Source organism: Phocoena sinus, chromosome X (assembly GCF_008692025.1).
Source record: "Phocoena sinus isolate mPhoSin1 chromosome X, mPhoSin1.pri, whole genome shotgun sequence".
NCBI classification, from domain to species: Eukaryota; Metazoa; Chordata; class Mammalia; order Artiodactyla; family Phocoenidae; genus Phocoena; species Phocoena sinus.
The window spans coordinates 89635089-89660017 of NC_045784.1; the positions used below are offsets into that span (position 1 = coordinate 89635089).

At 36.9% G+C, this 24929-nt stretch overlaps 1 protein-coding gene across 1 annotated transcript in view; it reads left to right on the top strand.

Annotated features, from left to right (window-relative positions):
* IL1RAPL2 (interleukin 1 receptor accessory protein like 2) overlaps positions 1-24929 on the top strand; it is a 1092642-nt gene that overhangs the window by 580907 nt on the left and 486806 nt on the right. The window contains exons 3-4 of the mRNA XM_032620989.1: positions 3039-3225; positions 18017-18170. Of these exons, the coding sequence (XP_032476880.1) occupies positions 3039-3225; positions 18017-18170 (341 nt within the window). The remainder of the gene's footprint in view (positions 1-3038; positions 3226-18016; positions 18171-24929) is intronic.

The following is a 24929-nucleotide window of genomic DNA, read 5'->3' on the forward strand; positions in this document are numbered from 1 at the left end:
AACTGACCTCTTCTAGACTCTTTTCTCTCAAGTGGCACCCCAGGCCAGTGGCATATCTTAACCCATCACTGCCAATGTATTGTTTTTATTATACTGGTGATTGTTCACAATTACTACATCACATATAAATTATAATTATTAATTTATCAACAATATATGTAGGAACTAATATAAGCGGTAATAACAATTCTAATGGCAGTCTATTAAATATTTACTATGGGTCAGATGCTGTGTTATATATTTTATATTTGCTTAATAGTTACAGCAGCCTGGAGAGGTCAGATATTATAACCATTCCAACTGAAAACAGTAAACTTGTTTTTGCTTAAGTTTGTATAATAAAAGAGCTTCCTCCTCCAAACTCCAGTGGAGCCACCATAAAGGATTTCTTATCCTCATTTTTCAGCTGAGGAATCTGAGACTGAGAGATGTTACATAACTTGCTCAAGGACACAGAGCTAGTTGAACCTAGTGGATCTTAGTTCAAAGCTAGTGCTTTGTTCTGAAACCACTATATTATATTGGTCCCTTACTTAGTCTACCCTATTTTATCCTCAGGACTAAATAGATCTGGGATAGTAAGCTCCTTTCAGGGAACTGTACATTCTGTCTAATACTTCAATTGTTGAGACTGCTGGACAACAGCTCTCTCTCCCTGGGTTTGTAACACAAAAATGGGAAGATATTTAACAAGTAAGTCTCTTTCACCTGTATGGATGGACACCATGGAACAGATATGATCAAAGTCTGTGACATTAACAACTGTTCATAATATTTTACATACTTAGCAGAGGTGATTTTCTTTCTGCTTCATTTAAAACTTTTTAAAAACTGTGACCATTTATCTTCCTTCCATCCCCTATACATACCCTAGTCCTCCTTGTCTCCCAGATATAGTCATTATAGTTTTTTCTTTGCTGGTATGCTGATGCACCAAATTTGGCTAATCCTTACCCTGGTGGTACAAGAATACCTGCAGAATTATCTTGAGTCATATTTAAACAGGGAATGTGATATTTGACCAGCCACATACACACATGAATCTGTAGAATGGGGATGGGGTGGTTAGTTCCATAATGAGTTTATGCAAAAGTAGAACAGAGAAGACATGTCTCTTGAATACATACCTTTTGATGCCCACACATTTAATCAACTAACATTTACTAAGCCCTTGCTATCAACTTAGATCCCAGGAATAGAGTGATGAACAAGAACAACGAATTCTTTGCTCACACTTAACAAAAAGCACATGATAGAAAATCAAAGAGAAGAGCAAGTATAAACAACCATGGCTCAAATAGGCTTAGTATATTCAAGAAACAGAGTAAATACGATTGCGACTGCACCCTAATGAGTGAAGGACAGAATGTTACAATAGGCCACATCACGTAGGATGTTAAAGAAAGCAAGAAGACATGGGCATGTTTAGCACTGAAGTATTGAAAATGGAGTCAAGAAGAGCCAAATTGATTGAACCAAATTTTACCTTATTGGCTGAGACTTAAAAACATTTCTGGTGGCTTTAGATTCATGGCTCTTAAAGAAGCTGTCAAACATCTCTTAGTAGAATTAAATGTCCTTACATTTGATCCCTAGTGGGCCTATATTAAACCCTAAGAACCTACACTGAGGAAGAGAGAAAAGCAATAGTTCACAATCTACATTGTATAATGGGGTTACATCTGAATATCAGAATGGAAGTGCATCTTCAGATGACACAGGCATCACATAGTCAGGAGTACTTGCCAGTAATTAACTTCACTAGAAATCCAAGTAGCAGTCATTTTGATTAACTTAGTTTGTAAACCCAATGGGCAGCAGCCATCTGCACTCCTGTGTTTTGTATGGTGTCTGGCATATAGTGAAAATTCAATATTGTGAAATTTCAATGAAGTACAAACAGTAGCAATCATTTGAGGCCATCTTAAAATTATTGGTTGGCATGTTAATCCCATTTATCAGGATTGTTTTTACTTAGTTGTAAAAATACTCGGTTTTGAATTATCCCTGGCACTTTTGTTTTTTAACAGCAGGTATCCCTTGATGTTTAGAACACATATGATTCTGAAATGTCTCACCAAGAGATTTACAGTTGACCTTCTTTTGAGTCTTACCAGGCTGCTTCTGATCTCTTCCTCATACTTTCCAGATTTCTTTTGTGTGGTTGATATCTTCTGGAGTCTAGGTAGAGTAGGGCAGGGAAATGTCATGGGATATACATAGGGAAATGGAGGCAGAATTCAATTTCATAAATACCCTTCTATTATGGGTTAGCCCATTAATGTCCAATTTCTAAAGCAGCTTTATGGTAAAATTCAATGTTGAAATTCCTTTATAATTCTAGTTTTGATGAATAAAATTAATCCACTCTGCTAGGATTTGTTCTTTGTAGGAACCCAAATTTGACCCCTGACATATCTCAGTCAACACCTTAAAAAGCTATGTGAGTTAACGGGTATCTTCTGTATGTTGATCTGTTTTTATTTTTAATTTTTATTTTATATTGGAGTATAGTTAATTAACAATGATGTGCTAGTTACAGGTGTACAACAAAGTGATTCAGTTATACCCATACAAGTTGTTGATCTGTTTTTTGGTATGTATCCTATAAAAGAAAATGTTGGCTTAGAAACCAATGGCAAAATTAACAATCCTTGGAATACCTGTTAAGGGACTGGCCATAAGGGCAAACCAGAAATGGCTATAGCCTTAGTTATGGACTTTCTCATAAGTTTTTGCTATCAGATTGTCAACATAGCAACGTTTACCACTGGGAAAGCAGTCTGACTGTTTTACATTTCAGAAGATGGGTACAGCTGCTCTATGTAGCTATCTCATGGTCAGAGATGTCCACATTAGCATTTTGTTCCATATCTTCATGTCAGTTGAAGTAGAAAAATTTTCTGTGTTGTTTCCATGTTGTTTCTGATTTCTAGGCAAGGTCCTAAGTGGAAAAGTCAATATTCTTGAAATATACAGAGTAAAAACATAGGTGTAAACACCCAATAAAGCCATTTTCTATTTCTCTATTCTTACAGAAACTCGACATATTGCATGAAGGTGTCAATGTCCTTGACTGTTGCAGAGAATGAATCAGGTCTGTGCTACAATAGCAGGATCCGCTATTTGGAAAAATCTGAAGTCACTAAAAGAAAGGAGATATCCTGCCCAGACATGGATGACTTTAAAAAGTCCAATCAGGAGCCTGATGTTGTGTGGTACAAGGTAACTCAGCATAATGTCAAATGCATTTTTTTACCCTAAGTCAATAGCTGGCTTGGGGAGATAAAAAGGGGGAGATTTTATTTTGAGTTTTTGGTATTAGATATTTCACTGAGAAGAATCAGCAGATCCACAGCTAAATAATTCAGAGCTATGATCCCTATATATTACTGGTTTTCATGTACTTCCATCAGCAGGTGTCAGAAGCAATCCCAGCTTCTCTAATGACTAAAAATAAGGAAAATATCCCTTTACCCCAACTCATGAGAGCAAATGGGAAGAAGAGTAAAGATTGAAATAATACATGAAAGAAATTATTTGAGGGACCTAGAAATATTATTCACTGTTAGGAACAAAGGCCCATCTTTACAAGGAATGGTGCTTACAAAAAATAACAACGATTATCATGGTCTATATTGTGAGAACCACTGCAGTCAGTGCAGAGGAGAGAAATGGGCCCAGTGCAGGATATGTGAACACTGGAAATAATGTGTTTATCTGGAAATAAACCACACTCAAAGGTTGTACAGATGAGAGTTGAATGAAGGAACTGTTTACAGTGTGGTTAGGGTTAAGGGAACCAAAAAAGGAAAAAGCTGTAAATTACCGCTCCTAGGTCTAGAGTGGCAAGGGGAAGCAGCTGTATCTCTGGAACCTGGAAGGAGCGGAGCAGGCCTGTCAAGAACTGTGGCCTTAGAGGAGCATGTTAACTGTGGAAAACAGAAAGGGAGTGGACAGGATGGACACCCTAACCCCTCTTAACTCCCGCCTTCTGGTTTCTTGCTAGTGTCTTCCCTCCCACCATGTGAGTTCAAACAGAATTCAGAAAGCAAAACCATGGGGTAGAATCAATAGTCTTCAGCTTCTCTGGGCCCAGAGTAGGTCAGACAAAGGCAGAGCATGGATCTAGGGCAGGAAGCAGAAAAATAAACATACAACCTTTCAACTATGATATTCTGGCTGCGAGCCTGGGGCACTGTGGTTCTAAAAGAGGACTGAGCACCCTCTGCCACCTCTGAGCCACACTGGTTGGCCCATGGTGACCATATATGACTATATATGGTGGCCAGAGGTGGCCAAGGGGGTTTTCTGCACAACTACTATGCACATTATTGCAACCAAACACACATAAAAGGTAGGACAGGTTGTTTCTGTAGTATCTGGCAGACCCTCAGTTTCCAGGAAAGCCTAAACCCTAGCTCCTACAGTTGTCAGGTGCTTTTACATTTGGAAATTCCTCTATCTTCATACCTGGGGGAACTCGACAAGAGACAGAAAGAGCATGTCCTGAACTAGAACCTCAAGTCTCTTTGTGAAGTGTCATCCTCCTTTTTTTTTTCTTAATATTCTGACACATAAAAAGGAACATGATGTTCATTATGCATAAATATAGAATATCCATACTTAGTGGGACCCTTCATGCCATCATCAGCCTTGTTAGTAGTTCTTTTTTTTTTAATTTTTTTTTTTTTTTTTTTGGCCATGCTGCATGGCATGTGGGATCTTAGTTCCCTGACCAGGGATCAAACCTGCACCCCCTGCAGTGGAGGTACAGAGTCTTAACCACTCGACAACCAGGGAAAGTCCTAGCCTTGTTAGTATTTCTTAATCACTTACTATGTGCCATTTGCTGTGCTAAGCTTGGTCTCTATATTATCTCACTTAAGTCTCAATGCAACTCTGTGTGGTGGGTGCTATTATCATCATTTAACAGAGGAAAAAAATTGAGTCTTACAGGAATGTAGAGATTTGTCCAAAGCTACTCAGCTAACAAAGCTTCGTTTTATATTCAAGGCAGTGTGGTTCCAGAGTCCATTTTCTTAATCACTAACCTCTCCTGCAATAGACCTGGAGCTAAACCCAGCCTCAATTGCAGGCACTTCTTTAAGATGAGTAAAAAAAGTTTTATTTCAATTTTATAGTTCAGGAAGGGAGGTTGACTAGCTCAAGGTTTAGCAGCTAGGAGTAAACTCCAGGTCATCAGCTTTCTCTTACAGTGTTCATTCTATCTCATATTTCTGTCTTTTCACTAAATTCTTTTTTCTCCTTTCTTCACATCTCTATACATCACCATAGTCATTGTCTACCAAAGCAGTTTATTCCTTGGAAAAAGCTAACCCTCACTCTTTCTTAGAAATGGACCAATGATGGTGAAACAAAGGGCTTTTCCAGCTCTGCCTGGATAATAACATTTAATATTTGTATAACATTTTACAATTGATAAATAATAAGCATAATGATAGGTAATATTTATTAAGTACTTACTATATGCCAGACTCTATTTTAAGTGCTTTAGATGGATTAACTCAACTTCTAGTTTCTCAGTCTCAATCTTATGTCTTATGTAGGTATTATTATTATCCCCATTTTACAAAAGACGTGACTGGAGACTCAGACAAGTTAAGTGACTCAACAAATGTCACACAGCTGTTTGTGACTTGCAGTTTGGCTCCTGGGCCCTTGCACTTAGCCATTACACTATACAAATGGATCAGGATAAAAAATTAAAACCAAAAGTTAAAGAGTCTGTGAAGCTCCCAAATGCATTGTTAACCCCATTTTTCACACATGGTTTTAAGTAAATCCTTGAAAAATTGATTGACATATTAGGAAAACGTTTCCTTTTTAGCCAATACTTCGATAATCTGCCTTGCTTGCTTTGTAGTCTGTGCATTTCCTACCAGACTGAACATGAAGTGATTTTGCTCTGGCTACAACAATGAAAAAAGGAGGACACATTGGTCTGGAGTTAATTCTGGTGCATATCCAAAGTTAGAAATGTACAATGTATTATCTCCAGTGTTTTAACAGTGAAAAGTATGTGTTGCATGATCCTTTTCCCAGTCTTCTTTTCAAATATATGTAATCTTTAAACTTGTTTACTTTCCAACCATCCTGTTATGGCAGGCCTTTGAGGACTATTCTTCCATGCCTGCAGGTAATCACAGCTGAATAGGAAGGTAGAGGTGGCTCATATGGCACTGGGGCGTGTTCATAAAGATGAATGAGTAAGCCTATTCTGGTTGTCCTTGGAATGTAAGAGATATGCATAAGGGGGCTGTAACTCCTCTATCTGAACTCTGTTAGCAAAAGTAAGTGAGGAGAGGGGCTACACTTTCAGCACTTCCTCCTGACGCTATGTATGGGGCTTAAATATTAGAACAGAATATACAATTATGTTAATGCTTTTGGAAACATATTTGAAATGAGAGATAAAGATTATTTTCTTTATTGAACTAAGAACACAAGAACAACCTCATTATTCACTGAGAACACTTGACACAAGAGTGTAGAGTCCCTTTATCCCATTTCTAAACAAAAGAATTCCCTAACCTTAATAGGACATTAGCAATGAAAATACAAATACGTTCCTTGGGGTAAAACGCATATCTATGTCATTAGTTACCTCTGCTGATAAAAGGCTGATGTTAATGAAGTCAAGTCTTCCAGTTTGAATCCTCCTTTTTCTTGCCACAATTATCTTAATTTCAGATGTTTGCCCTTGGTTATAATGGAGTGGTTGAGGGCATTATGGATAGGTCAGTGCAAATTCATTCATTCAGTTAGTATATATATACTGGGTCCCTACTATGTGAATGTTGACTATATATATCTAATTCATTTTTAATAGCTGTATCATAGTTCATAGGCTAGATATAACCTTGCTTTATTCAACCATTTTTCAGATGGATATTCAATTTTTTCTAGTTTTTTAAAAATAATCCAAGTATTGCAGTAAACATCCTTGAAAACATACGTATATCCTTACATCCATGGCGTACAAGATAGGAATGATCTCTGTCAGTTCTATTATTCAGTATTGTTTTGGAGGTTCTAGCTGATGCCATAAGAAAATTAAATGAAATACACTATACAAACATTGGAAAAGGAGGATAAAGTAATCTTATTTTTCAGATTGTATAATTGTATACCAAGAAAACCCAAGAGATTAAACAACAAAAAAAAAATAGAACTAATGAGATAATTTGATAAGGTAGCTTAATAAAAATATACAAACTATTCAATAATTTTTATTTTTACCAGTAATAATCGGTTAGATATGTAAAGGAAAAAATGAAATTATCCCATTTACCACAATGAAAAACTGTAAAACACTTTGGAATACATTTAACAAAGATGGGAGGAGACCTATATAAAAATATAATTTTATTGAAGGACATAAAATATAGTCTAAATTAATGGAGAGACAGAACATATTTCTGCATTGGAAGATCTCATAGAAAAAAAGATCAGTTATTCCCAATATTATATAAATAAGTAATCCAATTTGCTAAAATATGAATTTTTAGAAATTAGACAACATGATAAACATTATAACATTCATATGGATGAGTGAATATATCAGTTTTGCAAATGAAATTTTGGAAAAAAACATTAATAAGAGGGGACTTAGTCTAACTGAGACTGAACTTACTGCAAAACAGTAGCAATTAAAATAGTAAGTTTAAGAAAGCATAAATAGATCAGTTAAATAGAATAGAGAATCCAGAAACAGATAAAGTATGTATATATGAGAATTTAGTATATAATAACATATCATTTTAATGGGTTTGGAGGGGGGATAACGGCTTATTAAAAGTGATGTGCACATAATTGACAATTCACTTGCAAAAAATAGATATCTGACTCATACCATGTTTAAGAAAATTGCAGATGGATTGTGAGGAGTTAATTTCATCTCCTAAATAATAGTCTAGGAATGACCATTTCTAAATGCTGTCACTCATTACAATGAGATAAGCTTCCAAAGTTAAGAGCTTTACAGTTATTTATCTTGCTAAACATTCTGACAGTTTTCTTTCTTTTTTTTAAATGCTAAGTTGGGTAGTATGGAGTTTTTTTTTAATTTAATTTTTATTTTATATTTGAGTATAGTTGATTTACAATGTTGTGTTAGTTTCAGGTGTACAGCAAAGTGATTCAGTTATACAGATACATATATCTATTCTTTTTCAGATTCTTTTCCCATATAGGTTATTATAGAATATTGAATAGAGTTCCCTGTGCTATACAATAGGTCCTTGTTGATTATCTATTTTATATATAGTAGTGTGTATATGTTAATCCCAAACTCCTAATGTATGCCTCCCCCCGACATTTCCCTTTTGGTAACCATGAGTTTGTTTTCGAAGTATGTGAGTCTGTTTCCACTTTGTAAATACGTTCATTTGAGCTTCTGCTGAAAAATCAGCTGTTAACCTTATGGGCATTCCCTTGTATGTTATTTGTTGCTTTTCCCTTGTTGCTTTAAATATTTTCTCTTTGTCTTTAAGTTTTGTTAATTTGATTAAAATGTGTCTTGGCGTGTTTCTCCTTGGGTTTATCCTGTATCGGACTCTCTGTGCTTCCTGAACTTGAGTGTTTCCTTACCCATGTTAGGGAAGTTTTTGGCTACTATCTCTTCAAATGTTTTCTCAGGCAGGTTCTCTCTCTTCTCCTTCTGGGACCCCTATAATGCAAATATTGGTGTGTTTGAAGTTGTCCCAGAAGTCTCTTAGACTGTCCTTATTTCTTTCCACTCCTTTTTCTTTATTCTGTTTTGTGACAATTATTTCCACCAGTCTGTCTTCCAGCTCACTTATTCCTTCTTCTGCCTCATTTATTCTGCTATTGATTCCTTCTAGTGTATTTTTCATTTCAGTTATTGTATTGTTCATCTCTGTTTGCTCTTTAAATCTTCTGGTTCTTTGTTAAACATTTCTTGTACCTTCTCAGTCTGTTCCTCCATTCTTTTTCTGAGATCTTAGATCATCTTTACTATCATTATTCTGAATTTCTTTTCAGGCAGATTGCCTATCTCCACTTCACTTAGTTGTTCTTCTGGGCTTTTATCTTGTTCCTGCATCTGGAACATGTTTCTCTGCCATCCCATTTTGTCTAACTTTCTGTATTTGTGGTCTCTGTTCTGCAGGCTGTAGGATTGTAGTTCTTCCTGCTTCTGGTGTATGCCCCCTCGTGGGTGAGGTTGGTCCAAGGTTTTGTGCAGGCTTCCTGGTGGGAGGGACTGGTGCCTGTCCACTGGTGGGTGGCGCTGGGTCTTGTCCCTCTGATGGGCAGGGCTGTGTCAAGGGGTGTGTCTAGAGATGGCTGTGGGCTCAGAACAACTTTAGGCCACCTGTCTGTTGATGGGTGGGTCTGTGTTCCCACTCTGTTTGTTGTTTAGCCTGAGGTGTCCCAGCACTGGAGCCTTCAGGCTGTTGGGTGGGGCCAGGTCTAAGTGCCAAAATGGTGACCACCAGGGAAGCTCATTCTGAGGAATACTGCCTGGGGTCTCTGCCACCAGTGTCCTTGCCCCTGTAGTGGGCCACAGCCAACCCTTGCCTCCCCAGGAGAGCCTCCAAGACCCACAGGTAGGTCTGGCCCAGGCTTCTGTGGAGTCACTGTTTTGCCCACAGTCCCAGTGCGCGTGAAACCTTGTGTGTGCCCTTGAAGAGTGGAGTCTCTGTTTCCCTCCATCCTGTGGATCTCCTGCACACAAGCCCACTGGTCTTCAAAGCCAAATGCTCTGGGGACTCCTCCTCCTGATGCCAGATCCCCAGGCTGGGGAACCTGACATGGGGCTCAGAACTCTCACTCCTATGGGTGAACATCTGTGATATAATTATTTTCCAGTTTGTGGGTCACCCACTCGGTGGTTATAGGATTTGATTATATCATGAAAGTTCCCCTCCTACTGTCCTGTGGCTTCTTATTTGTCTTTGGATGTAGAATATATTTTTTGGTAGGTTCCAGTCTTTTTTGTCAATGGTTGTCCAGCAATAAGTTGTGATTTTGGTGTTTTCATGAGAGGAGGTGAGCTCAAGTCTTTCTAATCTGCAATCTTGTCTCCCAGAAAATCCTGACAATTTTCTTAAAGAGGGAAAAAGAAGGTCATTGAAGACCTTGTAATACCGCAGCCCAAATGACCGACACATTTTGGCTATAAAAATGGTTTGGCAAAATGCTTGGGGTTTTTGAATCCCTTTTGAAAATGTATTGATATTAGTATGTACCTTATTTTGTAACCATAAAATTACATTCCATCCTGAAAATCTTAATCTATTTAACTAGAATTTTCAAAGATACTTGTATCTGGAAGGAATGAGCTAGGAATCCCATGAAGGCTTCAATTTTGTATGCCCTAAAACCACAGTCAGTGACACAAGATTTAAGACCCATTTATCCTTGTTTTTATCTTTAGGTATGACATTAGAAATGGGAAAATGGTTATTTATTATTTGCAAATTATAGAGAAGATGGGTTGCTATTTGAGGAATGGGTATTTAATATGTGTAAGAAGCACTGGTCTTTGAGCCTGGGGACCTGGATCCTGGTCACCATTACACCATTAATGTGGATGAGTAATTGGATGACCCTGGGCCTCTATTTTCCCACCTATAAAATAGATATAACAATGTATGCCATATATCTCAGACATGTTATAAACATCTAATGACTAAAGTCCTTGATATATGCTGCTACTATAGAAAGGAAAAAGTTACATAGAAAGCTAGAAGCAAAGTTAGGACATCTCAAACTCCAATTGGGAATTTAAGATTGAGGGTTTTTAAAGTCCTGTTATTCTATATAATCTACAAACATAAAATACATCCTTTTTACTTGTACAATTTGATGTGTTTTGGCAAATATATACACCACAAACAAGGTACAGAACATTTTCATCATTGCAATTTTCTCCATGTCCTTTTGTATTCATTCCCTTCCTCCAAGCCCCAGTCCTTGCTAAAAAGATATGTTTTCTATTCCTATGGTTTTGTATTTTCCAGAATGTCATATAAATGGAATAATATGATATGTAGCCTTTTGTGCCTATCTTTGCTCACTTAGCATAATTCATTTGAGATTTGTCAATGTTGTGGTATGTAACAATAGTTCATTCCTTTTATTGCTGAATAATAGTCCAATATTCCACTGTAGAGATGTACCACTGTTTAGCCATTCACCCATTGATGACCATTTGCTGCTGGGTTTTGGTGATTAGGAATAAAGATCTTATAAGGTTGAGTTTTGACTGTCCAATTTCTGGATTTATCAAAATGATATGTTTTTGTCAACTTCTATAATTATTGACATGTTTGTTTTTCTCAAATTTAACAGGAGTTTGCTATTGATTTTTCCTAAATTGTTATAAGAATCCAGACTTTAAAGGGTCTTCCTGTGTATCCTTAATGGCATTAATGACATTTGAGGGATAAAAACAGATCAAAGTAAATTAAAGCCTTTTAAGCAATGTCTCTTTTTATAATCTGACTACCTTCTATATATCCATTAGAATGATCTTTTAGAAATGCACATCCGATCATAGTGTGCCACTATTTAAAGCACTCCAATGATTCTATAAAAACTTTTAGTTAGTAGTTCCTTTTTGTTGAGTATTTACAGGGCCTGACACTGTGTCACACATGTTCATTAATTAGCTAATTCAATTCTTAGAACAGTCTTATGAGATAGGTTATATAGTGACAGAGCTGAGATTTGAAACCTGACAGTGTACAAATATCTTAGAATGGAATTTAAGGCTTTTAGTATCTGGCCTCCGCCTACTCATTGCCACTCTCAAGAGAGCAAAACTATTCATATTTTTTTGTCCACTCCATAGTTTTTCACATCTGAGTTCTTCTACACATGTTATTCCCTCTGTCCTGTATGTCCTGCTTACCTGCCTAACTTTTATATATTGTTCAAAACTCATTTCATTTGCTTATAGTAACCTATCTGTACAACAAACCTCTCTGTCATACCTAGTCTGGTATGATCTAGTCTGGTAATCTTGGATGAGCCAGCATTAGAATGACTTCAAATATTTCTTCTGTTCCTTTCTCACTTTCTTCTCCTTCTGGTATTCCCATTACATTTATGTTACATCTTTTGTACTCCTCTCACAGTTCTTGGATATTCTGTTCAATTTCTTTTCATTCTTTTTCCTCTGTTTTTTAGTTTGGGAGGTTTCTATTGATATACCTTCAAGCTCACTAATTCTTTCCTCGGCCATGTCCAGTCTATGAATATGCCTATCAAAGACATTCTTTATTTCTGTTACAGTGTTTTGATTTCTAGCATTTCTCTTTTGATTCTAAGAGTTTCCATCTCTCTTCTGTTCTTACATATTGTCCACTATTTCTATTAGTGTCATTAACATATTAATCATACTTATTTTAAATTCCCAGACTGGTAATTCCAAAATTTCTGCCCTATCTTAATCTGGTTCTGATGCTTCCTCTTTCTCTTTGAACAGTGTTTTTTTCTGACTTTTAATATGCCTTGTAAATATTTTTAAAAATCCAGGCGTGATGTACTTGGTAAAAGGAACTGAAGTAAATAGGCCTTTACTGTGAGGTTTTTTTTTATGCTTATCTGGCTAAGAGTCAGACTGTTTTTACTACTTGCTGTAGGTGTTAGAAGCTAAAAGTCTCTCTGGTGTCCTTATTTTTTACTTCCCTGTTATCTTTCTAGAGATATATTCTTTTTTCTTTTTTCTTTTTTTTTTTCTTTTTTTTTTTGCGGTACGCAGGCCTCTCACTGTTGTGGCCTCTCCCGTCCTGTAGCACAGGCTCCGGATGTGCAGGCTCAGCGGCCATGGCTCACAGGCCCAGCCGCTCCACGGCATGTGGGATCTTCCGGGACTGGGGCACGAACCCCTGTCCCCTGCATCGGCAGGCGGACTCTCAACCATTGTGCCACCAGGGAAGCCCCTAGAGATATATTCTTAAATAAGGTCTGTGTTGTGCATTTCTTTCAACTGTAATATCGTGTTATTATACAGGAGCCCTATTGATGTGCTGGTAAGGTGTTGGGCAAGGGAAAGCATTCTATAATCCTGTGATTAGATTCAGTCTTTTAGTGAGCCTAGTCCCTGGCCTGTGACCATCATATGTGCTTCTCAGCTTCCTGTAAGACAGTAAAGATAGAGAGGACTGGAGCTGGCTATTTCTTTCCCCACTTCAAAGCCTAGAGGAGGCTGGGGTTGTATATTTCCTGTACCCCACGTCTTTTATGGGCAGGCTCTTTGGGTATATTTCAAAATGGTTTACTTTCCCCATCCTTTTCCAGAAGCAGGACTTTTCTCTGATGTTCAGTCTGAGAAGAACCTGGTGAGGCTCATGGAGGTAAACCTTACAAAAGTGTGGGCTGCCTTCCAAGACTGGGCCCTCAGGGATTTTTTATTTCTCAAGCTAGTTCACACTTAGTCTCCAGAAATTACTCAATTATCCTTTAACTGTTCCTACCAGTTGGCTCCTGAGGCTGTTTCTGCTCCCAGTAAACTGTGATTCTCTGTATCTACCTGTCTCTCCAGTTTCTGGGACAGTGGCTTTTACTGTGACCTCAATTACCTGATGGAAATAAAAGAAGTTATTGAGTTTCAGTTTGTTCAGCTTTTTTCTTGTTGTTAGGATGGCAGTAATAACTTTCAGGTCCTTTATGTGTCAGATAAGAAAGTAAATCAACCCCTTCATTGGAATGGTAACTTTGGATTGTCTCCAGACTCCTATAGAAATATGAGTCACATTAACTCCTAATAGTTATTAACATATCAAGATAGTTGTGTATGTAATTTGAAAGCTGGATGCTGAGGGTAATGACAATGATAGAATAATAGTTAATATTTATTGAGTAGTTTTAGCATGTGATGCTCTATATTACAGAGGATTTATATGCATTACCTCATTTAATCCTAATAATTACCCCTATTTGGTATATATTATGATTATCACCAACTTTTTAAAAATAGGTGAAGCAACTGAGGCTTAGATTGGTTAAGTAGTATGCTCAAGAACATATAATTTGGGATTTCATCCCAAGTATTTGAATGTGGGATTTATACTGAACTGCTGTGGGGGTACCAAAATTCAACATTAGGATTGTGAAGATAGAAAGTTAGAGGAAAAGAACTAGGGAGGGGAAGGACTCTCTGCAGTGGGTTATCCTAGGCATTTCGAGTGGAAGTACAAGATTGATACCCAATTCACAATTGTGCTCCTATCTCTTCCATCTTTAAAGTGACGAAAGTTCAGGTTTCCTACAAATTGTTAGGCAGAGCCTAGATGCTCTGTGGAATAGTTCAGTCTCCAGGGGAAAGGAGAGAAGTTTGGTGTGAGGGAATGGGTGTTAAGTATTTGAAGAGGACCAGAGGTTATGTGATTGCCTATGGTTACACAGCTGCTTTGTGTCTGAAATTCAGAATCAGAATCAATATTTAAATGAATCTTCCTCATGTTCTTGCTGTGAGAAATGAGTCATGTGCTCTGAATAGCACTGAAGTAACCATGACTAACAAATCAAACTGATTGAAATACACCTGTGGTTGTGATGATGCTATCTCAGAAGTAGACTGTGAATGTAGTGGTGAATATTTCAGGGTGGGAACTCCAAGATCCAGATATGGCTGGCAGCTTCAAGGGGCTGGGCCAACAGATGTTTCTGTTGAACATCCTAGGCTCCCAACCTAGCAACTGCTGGCAAATAACATCTTCCACTCAGGAAGGCTGGGAAGAAGGGAAGGAAGCTGGAATTTAAAGGCTGATGTGATTTTGACTGAGCAAGGATGTCCTACAGCAAACTGTTCTGTGAGAGGACAGCTGGACCATGAACTGAAGCTGTTTGTTAAACTTAGGTAAAACTGGTCCTCAGCGAAAACTTCCAGTTGATTAAGTTCAATGTAATGGTCTCAGAGGCATTAACTAATAGAGGCATTACACACTGAGGACAATATTAGGGGCCTGTTCCCATTCGAGGTTCTGGCAGTTTGTCCTTACCTCAGATAAACAACCATCTTGAGACTTGACCTATGTGCTGCAAACTTTATTGCCCACCAGTCTGTCAGAATTAAACTAAACAAGTCTGGAGGGAGTGAAGTATGGTAATGTTGTCTGTCCAATAGGAAAGAGATGATGAGAAGACTGGGGGCAGGAGAGAAGCAGTGACAGTAGTAAGCCTCACAGCCAGCAGCTTAAGGCAGAGATGCTGCAAATAATGGAGTAAAAAACCTGGAAGACTTCTGAGATTTGATATAGGCACCCAGACATGGGCAGGATAGCCAATGAGGTAACTTCGTGAAGGATGGGTTGGTGGGGGCAGGATATCATCTACAAGGCTCTTCTGAACAAAATACAGTTTCTCTACCCACCTGCTAGGATTAGTGTTGGAGTGGCCTCTTAGGAACTATACATTTTCAGTGGGTTAAAGTATTACGTTGCTGGGGGCTGGTTAACCAATTAGTGAAGATTTGTTCTTATCTGATTAGTCCACTAGCACCAAGTTTCACCAAGTAGAGCCAGACGTTTGGAGGAGATATAATCCAGGATTGTGAAAGTTTAGGGATGAAAAGCATTCTCTGTGTTGTATGACCACTAAATATAGTGCTGCCCAACAAGAGTGTAATGAATAAACTCTGCAAGCCTCTGGATTCTGGTTGTTCATATGGTAGTGTATAGTATCCCCACATGCAGAGTAAAAAACTGAGACCTAAAGAAGTTAGGCAAATTTTCCCAAGATCACAGAACTTGGGTGAACCCCAGATTTTGACCTAGAGCTGTCTTGCTCTGAAGCCAGTTTGCCTTTTCATCTATACTACATTGTTCCAGAAGGATGGAGGTGACCTGAAGATAACATTTTCCTATAACACAGTTAAAAACAAAAACTCTGTTGGGTACAAGGAATTCTTTATAAGGCTAGATGATAACTTGAAAAGCACTTGGGACTATCTATATCTATCCCAAAGAACATGTGAAGATTCCAGGCTGTTCCTCATCAGGAGTTATTTTGTAATTCCTGTACACTCTTTAGATTTTACTTCCTGGGGAAAAAAACAAAGCAGTGTAGAGAGAAGATGAAAATGGTCAGAGCTAATTGCATATGGACTTTCCCGCAAAAAATGACATTAGAAAACGATGCCATTTGTCTTTGAATGAAGTGAGTGTGTGGGCTCATTTGCCTGCCCCCACCACTGCTATGTGAAAGTGAAGCAGCTCAGTTTTCATTTTCCTTTCCTCTCAAAATGCCCAGAGGGACCATATTTTTGTTTAATGACCTTCAGAATGATTCTTTAGAAATCTGAGGCTATCAGAGTTGGAAGCAATGTGAAAATAATTGTGGATTATTATTGTATGACGATAGTGGCAGCTGGGCTAATTTTTTTCTTTCTGTTCAGTCTTTCTTTTTCATTTTCCCAGAAACCTTATATCCCAAGGTTTAACTCAGAAGCAAATCTCATATAGGTGATAAACCTTGCCAGACATGGTATGTAATAGAATTTCAGACAGACCCTTAAGTGTTCTTTGGAAAGACCCTAGGGAGTGAAGCAGCTTTATATCTAGATGCCCTAGACAGTATTACTTTTATTTACTCTCTGACAATGTGTGTGGGTAGTTGTATTGGACATAAAGCAAGTGTATCTCTTAAATATTATACCTGTGAACTTAAGTGTCAGTTTTTGTGTTTTGTTTTCACTTCTGTTATCATAACAGAAGAAACTTTGTTACAGTAAAATCTAATAAATGGGTACTTACTCTTCCAAATCATTTTACGACATGTGCGCACACACACATGCACACACTCAAGCATGCAGAGCTGGGGATTGAGAGTCAGCACTGATTTTACTTTTACATGAATATTTAGGATGTGTCTGCAGAGGGTGGGAGTAAGGGTGGGGAGAAGGAGAGGTAGAATAGATGTTGTATATACCATGGAGAATATGGAAACTGTCCTCAACTATTATTCATGTCATCTGCCTCATGATCAATTTTTTAATTCCTTAACTGACAGATCCAGAATTTAAATGATAAAATACTTCAGTACCCCCTCACACCTATCCCCCACAGCTTCACTGATGTTTGCACAGCTTTTGGCCACCACTTTCGTTGAACATTTGAGATAAGTGGTAGATAAACTGGAGCAATATGTAAAAAGTAGTCTGAGAAAATTCCCAAAAGACAAAGCCACTTGGCTGAATATTCTTACATACTCTGCTATTGTTGTATCTCTGTCAGTCGATGGAAATTAATCATTCCTTTCTAGTAAAGTCCAATTCCAGTAGCAACACATTCTTACCAGATGAGTAAAAGAATTGACCTCAAAACCCAAATCTTATTATCTGGTCACAGATCACTGAACTCAGAAAATAAGTGGATCATTTCCCCATTACCTTATTACAACAAAGTGTGTCCTCATTTTACCTAGCTATGTTTCTAGAGAATTCCTCAAGCCTCATTTTCTTGATCCCCTTCCCCCCTCAGCCTCCTCACAATAGATCTCTTGACTATGGGGAGAGAGACTCTTGAATATTATTATTAGCTTTTACTATAAAAAGTAATTAAACCATTGCCAGTGTAAAAGCCAATTAGAATTTTTAAATAATGCCTAAGGCTCCCTTGTTTATATTATGTTGCTAAGTGAACACTATCCTCTTAGAACTCTTAGGACATATTCCTGTCATATAGAAAGAACCAGGGCATTAAAAGGCTACTCAGTGACTGCTCTACCTCTTTTGCGTTTGGGGATCTTGTATGCTTTTCTGTTTTTGCAGAATGTCTCTAAGGACTTTCTGCTCTTGGGATCAGGCCTTTAAAGTGGTTCTTAGGGTGGTAGTTGTGATGTTTCAATTGGATACAATAAGATGCATTTGTGATGTTTTCTGGTCATTGACGTAACTCTTTAGCTACACATTTTGAAAACTAAAGAGAAGAGTACAAAAAAGTGAAAGTACTAACTTGCCAGTACTAAGACTTAGTGATGTAAATTTTTATTTTTTGCTTACTTGAAAATATTTTCTCTGCAGGAATGCAAGCCAAAAATGTGGAGAAGCATCATAATACAGAAAGGAAATGCCCTTCTAATCCAGGAAGTTCAAGAAGAAGATGGGGGAAATTACACTTGTGAGCTTAAGTATGAAGGAAAACTTGTAAGAAGAACAACTGAATTGAAAGTTACAGGTAAGCATTGGTTTAACCAAATCATGGCAAATGAGATTTTAAGTATAATTTGGTACAGGAAGAAAAAGTTTCCAAACAAAGAGTAAACTAGCTGTGAATTTATAATTAGCTACAAATAAAATAGCTGTGAAACTCACTATTAATAAGTTATACTGATAAGCTATATGTGGAATATGGACAATTAATTTAGGGAACATGGTACCAGTTACGGCATATCTGTTCTCTGCTTTTATGAAAGGTTCTTAACTCTTCAGGGTATCATTGATTGTTACTAAGCGTCTCAGAAGAAATATGCTGGAACCACTTTAGAATGTTGACTTACCCCATATGTGGAGTCTTCTTGCAGGTGAAGGCTGCCTCAGAATGAGGTTCTGTTGGGCTTTTGTAATGAAATCTTCTTGGACTGCATCCAAAATATCATTTATATAGAATTTCTCATAAATGAGTGATGTTATTGTGAGGTTCTAGTGATTCTTAAATGGAGCAACTCCAAATGAATAGCATGCACATGTGTGTTTTACATCAGAAGTACAAGCAAATTGTAAATTAGTAATTCTACTCACAATGGAAGAGAGAGACTCAGAATATTCTTACCTGGTGGAGAATGTTAGTAAGTAATTTTCAGCAAAATAGGACAGACCCTAATGACATAAAGATTATCCCTGACAATGGGTGTGATGGACCTTAAGAAACAGTGTGACAAAAGGTCCACCTACTATTGTGCCTGAGCAAATCTTGACTAATTCTATTCTTCTTATATATGTTTTAGATGTATGTGTGTGTGTATAAGTATACACACACATTTTTGTATTGTGGGTAAAATCTGAGCCATGGTAAAATTTGACATTATCCAGACAAGTGTAATATTTATTGCACTTATTAGCTTGAGCATTACCTGTTTAACCATCTAATGTTGACATCAACTAGTTGTTTAGTTACAACATACTCTCATTAATGTTAGGAATATAGATTTTCTTCTATATTGTTTTTGTTTATGGCTAGCTGACCTTTTTGGGATAGTGTTAAAATCAATCTATTAATAATGATACTTGCTTAATAAGTTCATTTGTATAACATATATTTTATTTAGTTTTTGATCCCTGAGAGTCAACTAGTTTCTTTTTTCATCTTTTTCTAAATTCTAAATGTTAACAAAAGGAGTAAAAATAAAAATCAATATATATATACTTTAAAATTAATTTAAAATTAATATATATACTTTAGTTCATTCTCTATTCTAATACATGACAGTTCTACTTCTTAGTCTGAATTGTAAAGTACCTTCTGTGAAGGTTTGAATTATTATTTTGATTAGAATTGCACGTTGCTTCTCCATGAGCTTTCAAAATAACTACCATATTTGGCCAATCCAAATAGCAAAGATCTGTTTTTGTTTAATTTCTGATTCCCTTAGTATGAACTAGACTTCCTGCCTCATTCAAGCAGAAGAGTCAATCATAGGCAGTTATACATCATTCATAAGTGGCCTGACCATGCACAAATCCTTGCAGAATCATCACTTTGACCACAGTCACACAATCCTTATCTGATGCTTTCAAAACACTTCCATTTGGAGGTCATTTAGTAAAGTTTGTAACATTATAGTGTTTAGCTTATATTTTAAGTTGGACCAGAATAAAGTAAATATCAAACCTCTTTTATGCTTCCATCTGTTGGGTTATGGTGACAACACATTTGTTTCTTTAGTTTGTTTTTAGATTCTGGAGCTTATTTTGGGTGTCTTATAAGGCATTAATTCACTTGCCCTAAACTTTAAGAAAAGTTGAACTGGGGATTTAAAATTTCACCTGAACTCTACCTCTCAGAGTTTCTCAGACTTTACTGTGCATCAGAATCACATGGAAGAACCCAGGTATGGTAAAGATAAGGCTCCTTAAATATAGATTCCCATCTCTCTCCTCCAGATTCTAATTTAGTACATCAGTAAGACAGGGAATTTATCTTTTTGTCCTGGGGAATCTCTTGCATGCCTTTCAAGGATCATGCTTTGAGAAATACTAGCTGAGAAAATGGTGTCAAAGAAGTCAGTCACAGGTATGATTCCCTTGTGAGCATGTTAGTTCACACATACACACACAGACACACACACACCAAAACTAATTTTCATAGGTCCCAAATTGTTTCACCTAAGCTCCTAACAGCTGTCAGGAAAATACAGAGTTTTGATCACTAAGGGAAATCTGTCAAGGGAGGGTGAGGATTAAACCTCAGCCACTGAAACAGTAATTTATTCATTTGCTATTTAAATAAAAATATAGTGAGTATATATTACATACTAGAAAAAATAATTCAAACTTATCCTTGAGTTATTGTTCATATAAGTATATATCAAGTTTATTTATTCACAGAGTTCAAATGTTATACTTGATGTAGAGACAAAATGTCTTCTCAGTATGGAAGTTCAAGAGGTTGCTCTGTGAAGATTTATTTTATTTGCAATATTGTCTAAGCTATATTATTCCTTGTTTCCTTGTTTAAAGAGCAATTACTCAGCCATAAAAAGGAAAAAAAGCTGAGTTATTTGTAGTGAGGTGGATGGACCTAGAGTCTGTTATACAGAGTGAAGTAAGTCAGAAAGAGAAAAACAAATACTGTATGCTAACACATGTATAAGGAATCTAAAAAAAAAATGGTCATGAGGAACCTAGGGGCAAGATGGGAATAAAGATGCAGACCTACTAGAGAATGGACTTGAGGATACGGGGAGGAGGAAGGGTAAGCTGGAACAATGTGAGAGAGTGGCATGGACATATATACACTACCCAACGTAAAATAGATAGCTAGTGGGAAGCAGCCGCATAGCACAGGGAGATCAGCTCGGTGTTTTATGACCACGTAGAGGGGCGGGATAGGGAGGGTGGGAGGGAGGGAGATGCAAGAGGGAAGAGATATAGGGACGTATGTATATGTATAACTGATTCACTTTGTTATAAAGCAGAAACTAACACACCATTGTACAGTTATACTCTAATAAAGATGTTAAAAAAAAGAGCAATTAACAGATTATCCTCTTATATTTCAAAATATAAGGCTGGGATTATTTAAAGAGTAACCCACTTATACTTGTTTTGAGTTTAGCGATATGCAGACATGGGCTAGGAATATTAATACAAAAATCATAGAGTTGGTTAATTACAAAATCATGTAGGTAGAGGTTTTTAAGATTGTCTATTGCAAGTATGCAAGTTTAAAAAGATTATCAAAATTTTAAAAGATTATTTTCTCTCTGTTCTTTTAAATTTATAAATCAGAAATATTTCTTCAGTGAAACAAGTGCTCTCTTAAAGTGTATAGGTACTACTTGCTTTAAATATACCGGTTGTAAAAAGATCTAGTTATTCAAAACTGATTAAATAGAAGGTAATCTTTGGCTTTATGAAATTATTTTTTCAATATAAAAGAATTTGTCATGAGATTTCTTTAAATAGCCAGCTGCATTTAAGTAGGATTTGATTTATATACAACTTTTCTGGAATCATTTTAATATTTAAATCATAGAAGACCTGTGTACTGTTATTGTAGACATTTCTTTTTTATACTTTTGGAGGCTGCAGATAAATAGGGAGTGGTTTAACAACATATAGACATGTACAACAGGGTATTTAGGTCATTTGCCAAAGATACCAACAACTAACAGTTGTATTTCCCACAGCATTTTTCAGGTGGATATTTGCTATTTTAAAGATATTTTTTTCCTTTATTCTCACATTGAATTTTGTGCAGAAGCCTAGTAAAAGTGATAAGGAAAGAAGGGAAGGTTGACTACATGAGAATGTAGAACAGGTGATAATAGAAGAAGGAGAAGAGGAGTGGGAGAGAGTGGATAAGATAATGGAATAGGGTCTCCTATTATAATAGAGGAGAACGTCTACCTTGAGAAGGTCAATGACAGACATAAATTATAGGGGCTCCCAAAAATGAACCCAAGCAGGAAGCCAATACTAATTAACTCTATTTAGAAGATAATTCACCCTTCACCTAACAAATCATTCATAAATACATGATTTTATGCCTTTTCAGAAAAGCATATTGACTATTTAGAAAAAAAAACACTAATCTGTTCTCTGGTGAATATGCAAATAATACCCCTACTCCTGATTATCTTAGATAGCTCTAGAGTTCCTGACTTGAGACTCTTCACTTATTAGGGATGAGAGACTTCTTAACCCATTGGTGTCTTAATGTCATGGCTAGAAAGAGAGATTTATTCTATGGATAGGTTGCAAAGATTTGCTGCTGGATTACTATAATAGCAGCAAATCAATCTGGTCATGCAAGGCTTGATTAAATTGCAAACTGGAAGCTGGAATCAGTCTTTGGTGAAGATGTTCAAATGCATGGCTTCAGTAAGTGCTTTTAATTTCACTTTGCAAAGCTAAAGCCAACTGTAGTGCATTGTTGAAGGTGTCACTTAGACTGCATAGCTTGTTAGGGTAACCTTCCTTTGGTGTGGAGAATGGCATCTGTTTACACACAGAGGAAGCAATTTCCCATCAGATTTGAAAATGGGCTTTTCCTGGCCCTGGCTCTTTGTTCTTTCATGCCTCTACAGTTAATCCTGAGACACTGGGGTGAGAGTGGGTTTAGGAAAAACAGTGGAATTTAGAGATATGGTGGAGAGATGGAGGAATAAAAAGAAGTGGAGATTCTGACTGAGTGATAATAATGCAACAGGAGAAGTGATCTCTAAGCCAACAACTAAGTTATCATAATAGGGGCGCCCTGAGAGCTAATGTCTATTGACAGCTCACTGTGAAGGAGACATTGTGCTTAGTGTATTTCATTCATTTTCTCATCTATTCCTCACAACAACCATATGAGAGTAGTTACTATTATTGTCCTCATTTTATAGAATAAGAAACTAAAACTTAAAGAGGCTATGTCCCAAGGTCACATACTTTGTAATTGCCCAAGCACATTATGAATCTAGGTCTTTCTGACTCTCAACTATAACTTTTCAACCATCACCAAGCACAAACCATACAATTTCACCCATATTATGTACATTGAAAAAGATGCCAAAATATTGATCACAGTGTACATCATCCCACTATAATGACCTTTTTGGACATTAACTATTTGGCCTTCAATTTGAAGTCCCTGCTGGAATTTAGATAACCCTAAAAAGAATACACTTGACATTTTGGAGCCTAGTCCTTAGCTCTCAGTGAGCACCTTAGATGAGATTAGTAGTAATGGGACACATAATTAAATCTGAGCTTAGGACGGTGCCAGGAGAGAAACAAGGAACAACATGGTTCCAGGAAAAGCAAGAATGTACAGAAGATAGAATTTGCCAGGCTGCATGTTTTGATGCCATGTGGCCCTATTAATAGAAAATCCTTATTGAGAAAAAAAATCAATTCCAGTAAGGTTCATTGCAGTTATGGCAATTATTTCAAATTAGTAGAGGTGAAGAAATAAAGAACAGTCTAGTTAAACAACATTGATTCAATTGGTAAAGACCAATCATCACAAAAATCAATGTCTACTCTGTGCAACCAGGAGCATAGGATCTAAGTTTCTAATGTGGTTCTTGAAGGAGACAGGTAGAGACAGAATTATGTTCCCTTTGGAACCTGTGAAAATTTAAAATATGTTCATTAGGACAAATAGTGTTTCCCCAACTGTGTTCTATGGAGCTCCAATTCTAAGAGATGTTAATAGTTACTTTGGGGAGAGAAAAAGGAAAGGAAGAGAGAATGGTGAGAAGTTCTGTGGCAATGTGTTTATCTGCTAGGTCAAAGTCATATAGCTTTCCTTCTTGCAAGGCATTTCAGGGCAACTTAGTGTATATAATATTCTAACATATATTATAATTTTCTAAAAGGAAGATGGGCCATAGTTTATAACATTTCCTAAACTGTATGACCACGTAACACTTTTCCCCTGGTTGAGAGTATCTGAAGATGCTGTTTCCACAGAATAAATTGTAAAAAAAAAAAAAAGCTAATTGAGTAGTCAAGTGAATACCTGGGTCTACTGGCATCCTACTGATGACTGTATCTTTAACAGTTTCAGTAATATACTTAGCAGGCATTATGTTTATGTTACAATTATAATCTTGTTTTCCATTGTTTATCTTATTTTCTCAACTAGCCTATAAGCTCCTTAAGGACAGGGTTTTGTTGACCAATTCTTTTGCATCTCCCCAAGTGCTGAGCATATAGTAAGTACTCAGACATTATGTGTAGCTTGGATTGGTTGGGTGCTTATTTCATTGATGAGTGCTTCAGTTGGGCACAAATAAGACAGCTTGATATTTGTAGAGAACTTTATAATTTCAAAGCACTTTCACTTCTGAGATCTCATTCTGTTTCTCACAGAACTTTACGGAGTTGGCAAAGATTGTTGTTGTTGTTGCTATCATTATTTGTATTTTGTATTTTTCAGCAGGGTAAATTATGGCTCAGTGTTTAAACCATTTGCCCTGGGCTGGGAACTGGTGAATGGCATAGCCAGGACTAGAACCCATATCTGCTGATTCCTAACACAATACTTTCCTATCCTATCCCCCTGTTACTCTGTCCACAGTCCCTTAATCCTGGGTTCTGGGCCAGATAAAAAGGAGATGCAACCCAAAAGAGGACTCCAAAAATGGTGACTCCAGAGCTCAGGTCTCCAGAGCTAAGGATCCCTGAAATAACCTGTTATTTAAAATGCTTATTTGCCAATCCACTGTTTTGGCTTTAAGAATAAATAGCTCTGATTCGATTCCTTCTTTAAAAGGAAAAGCAT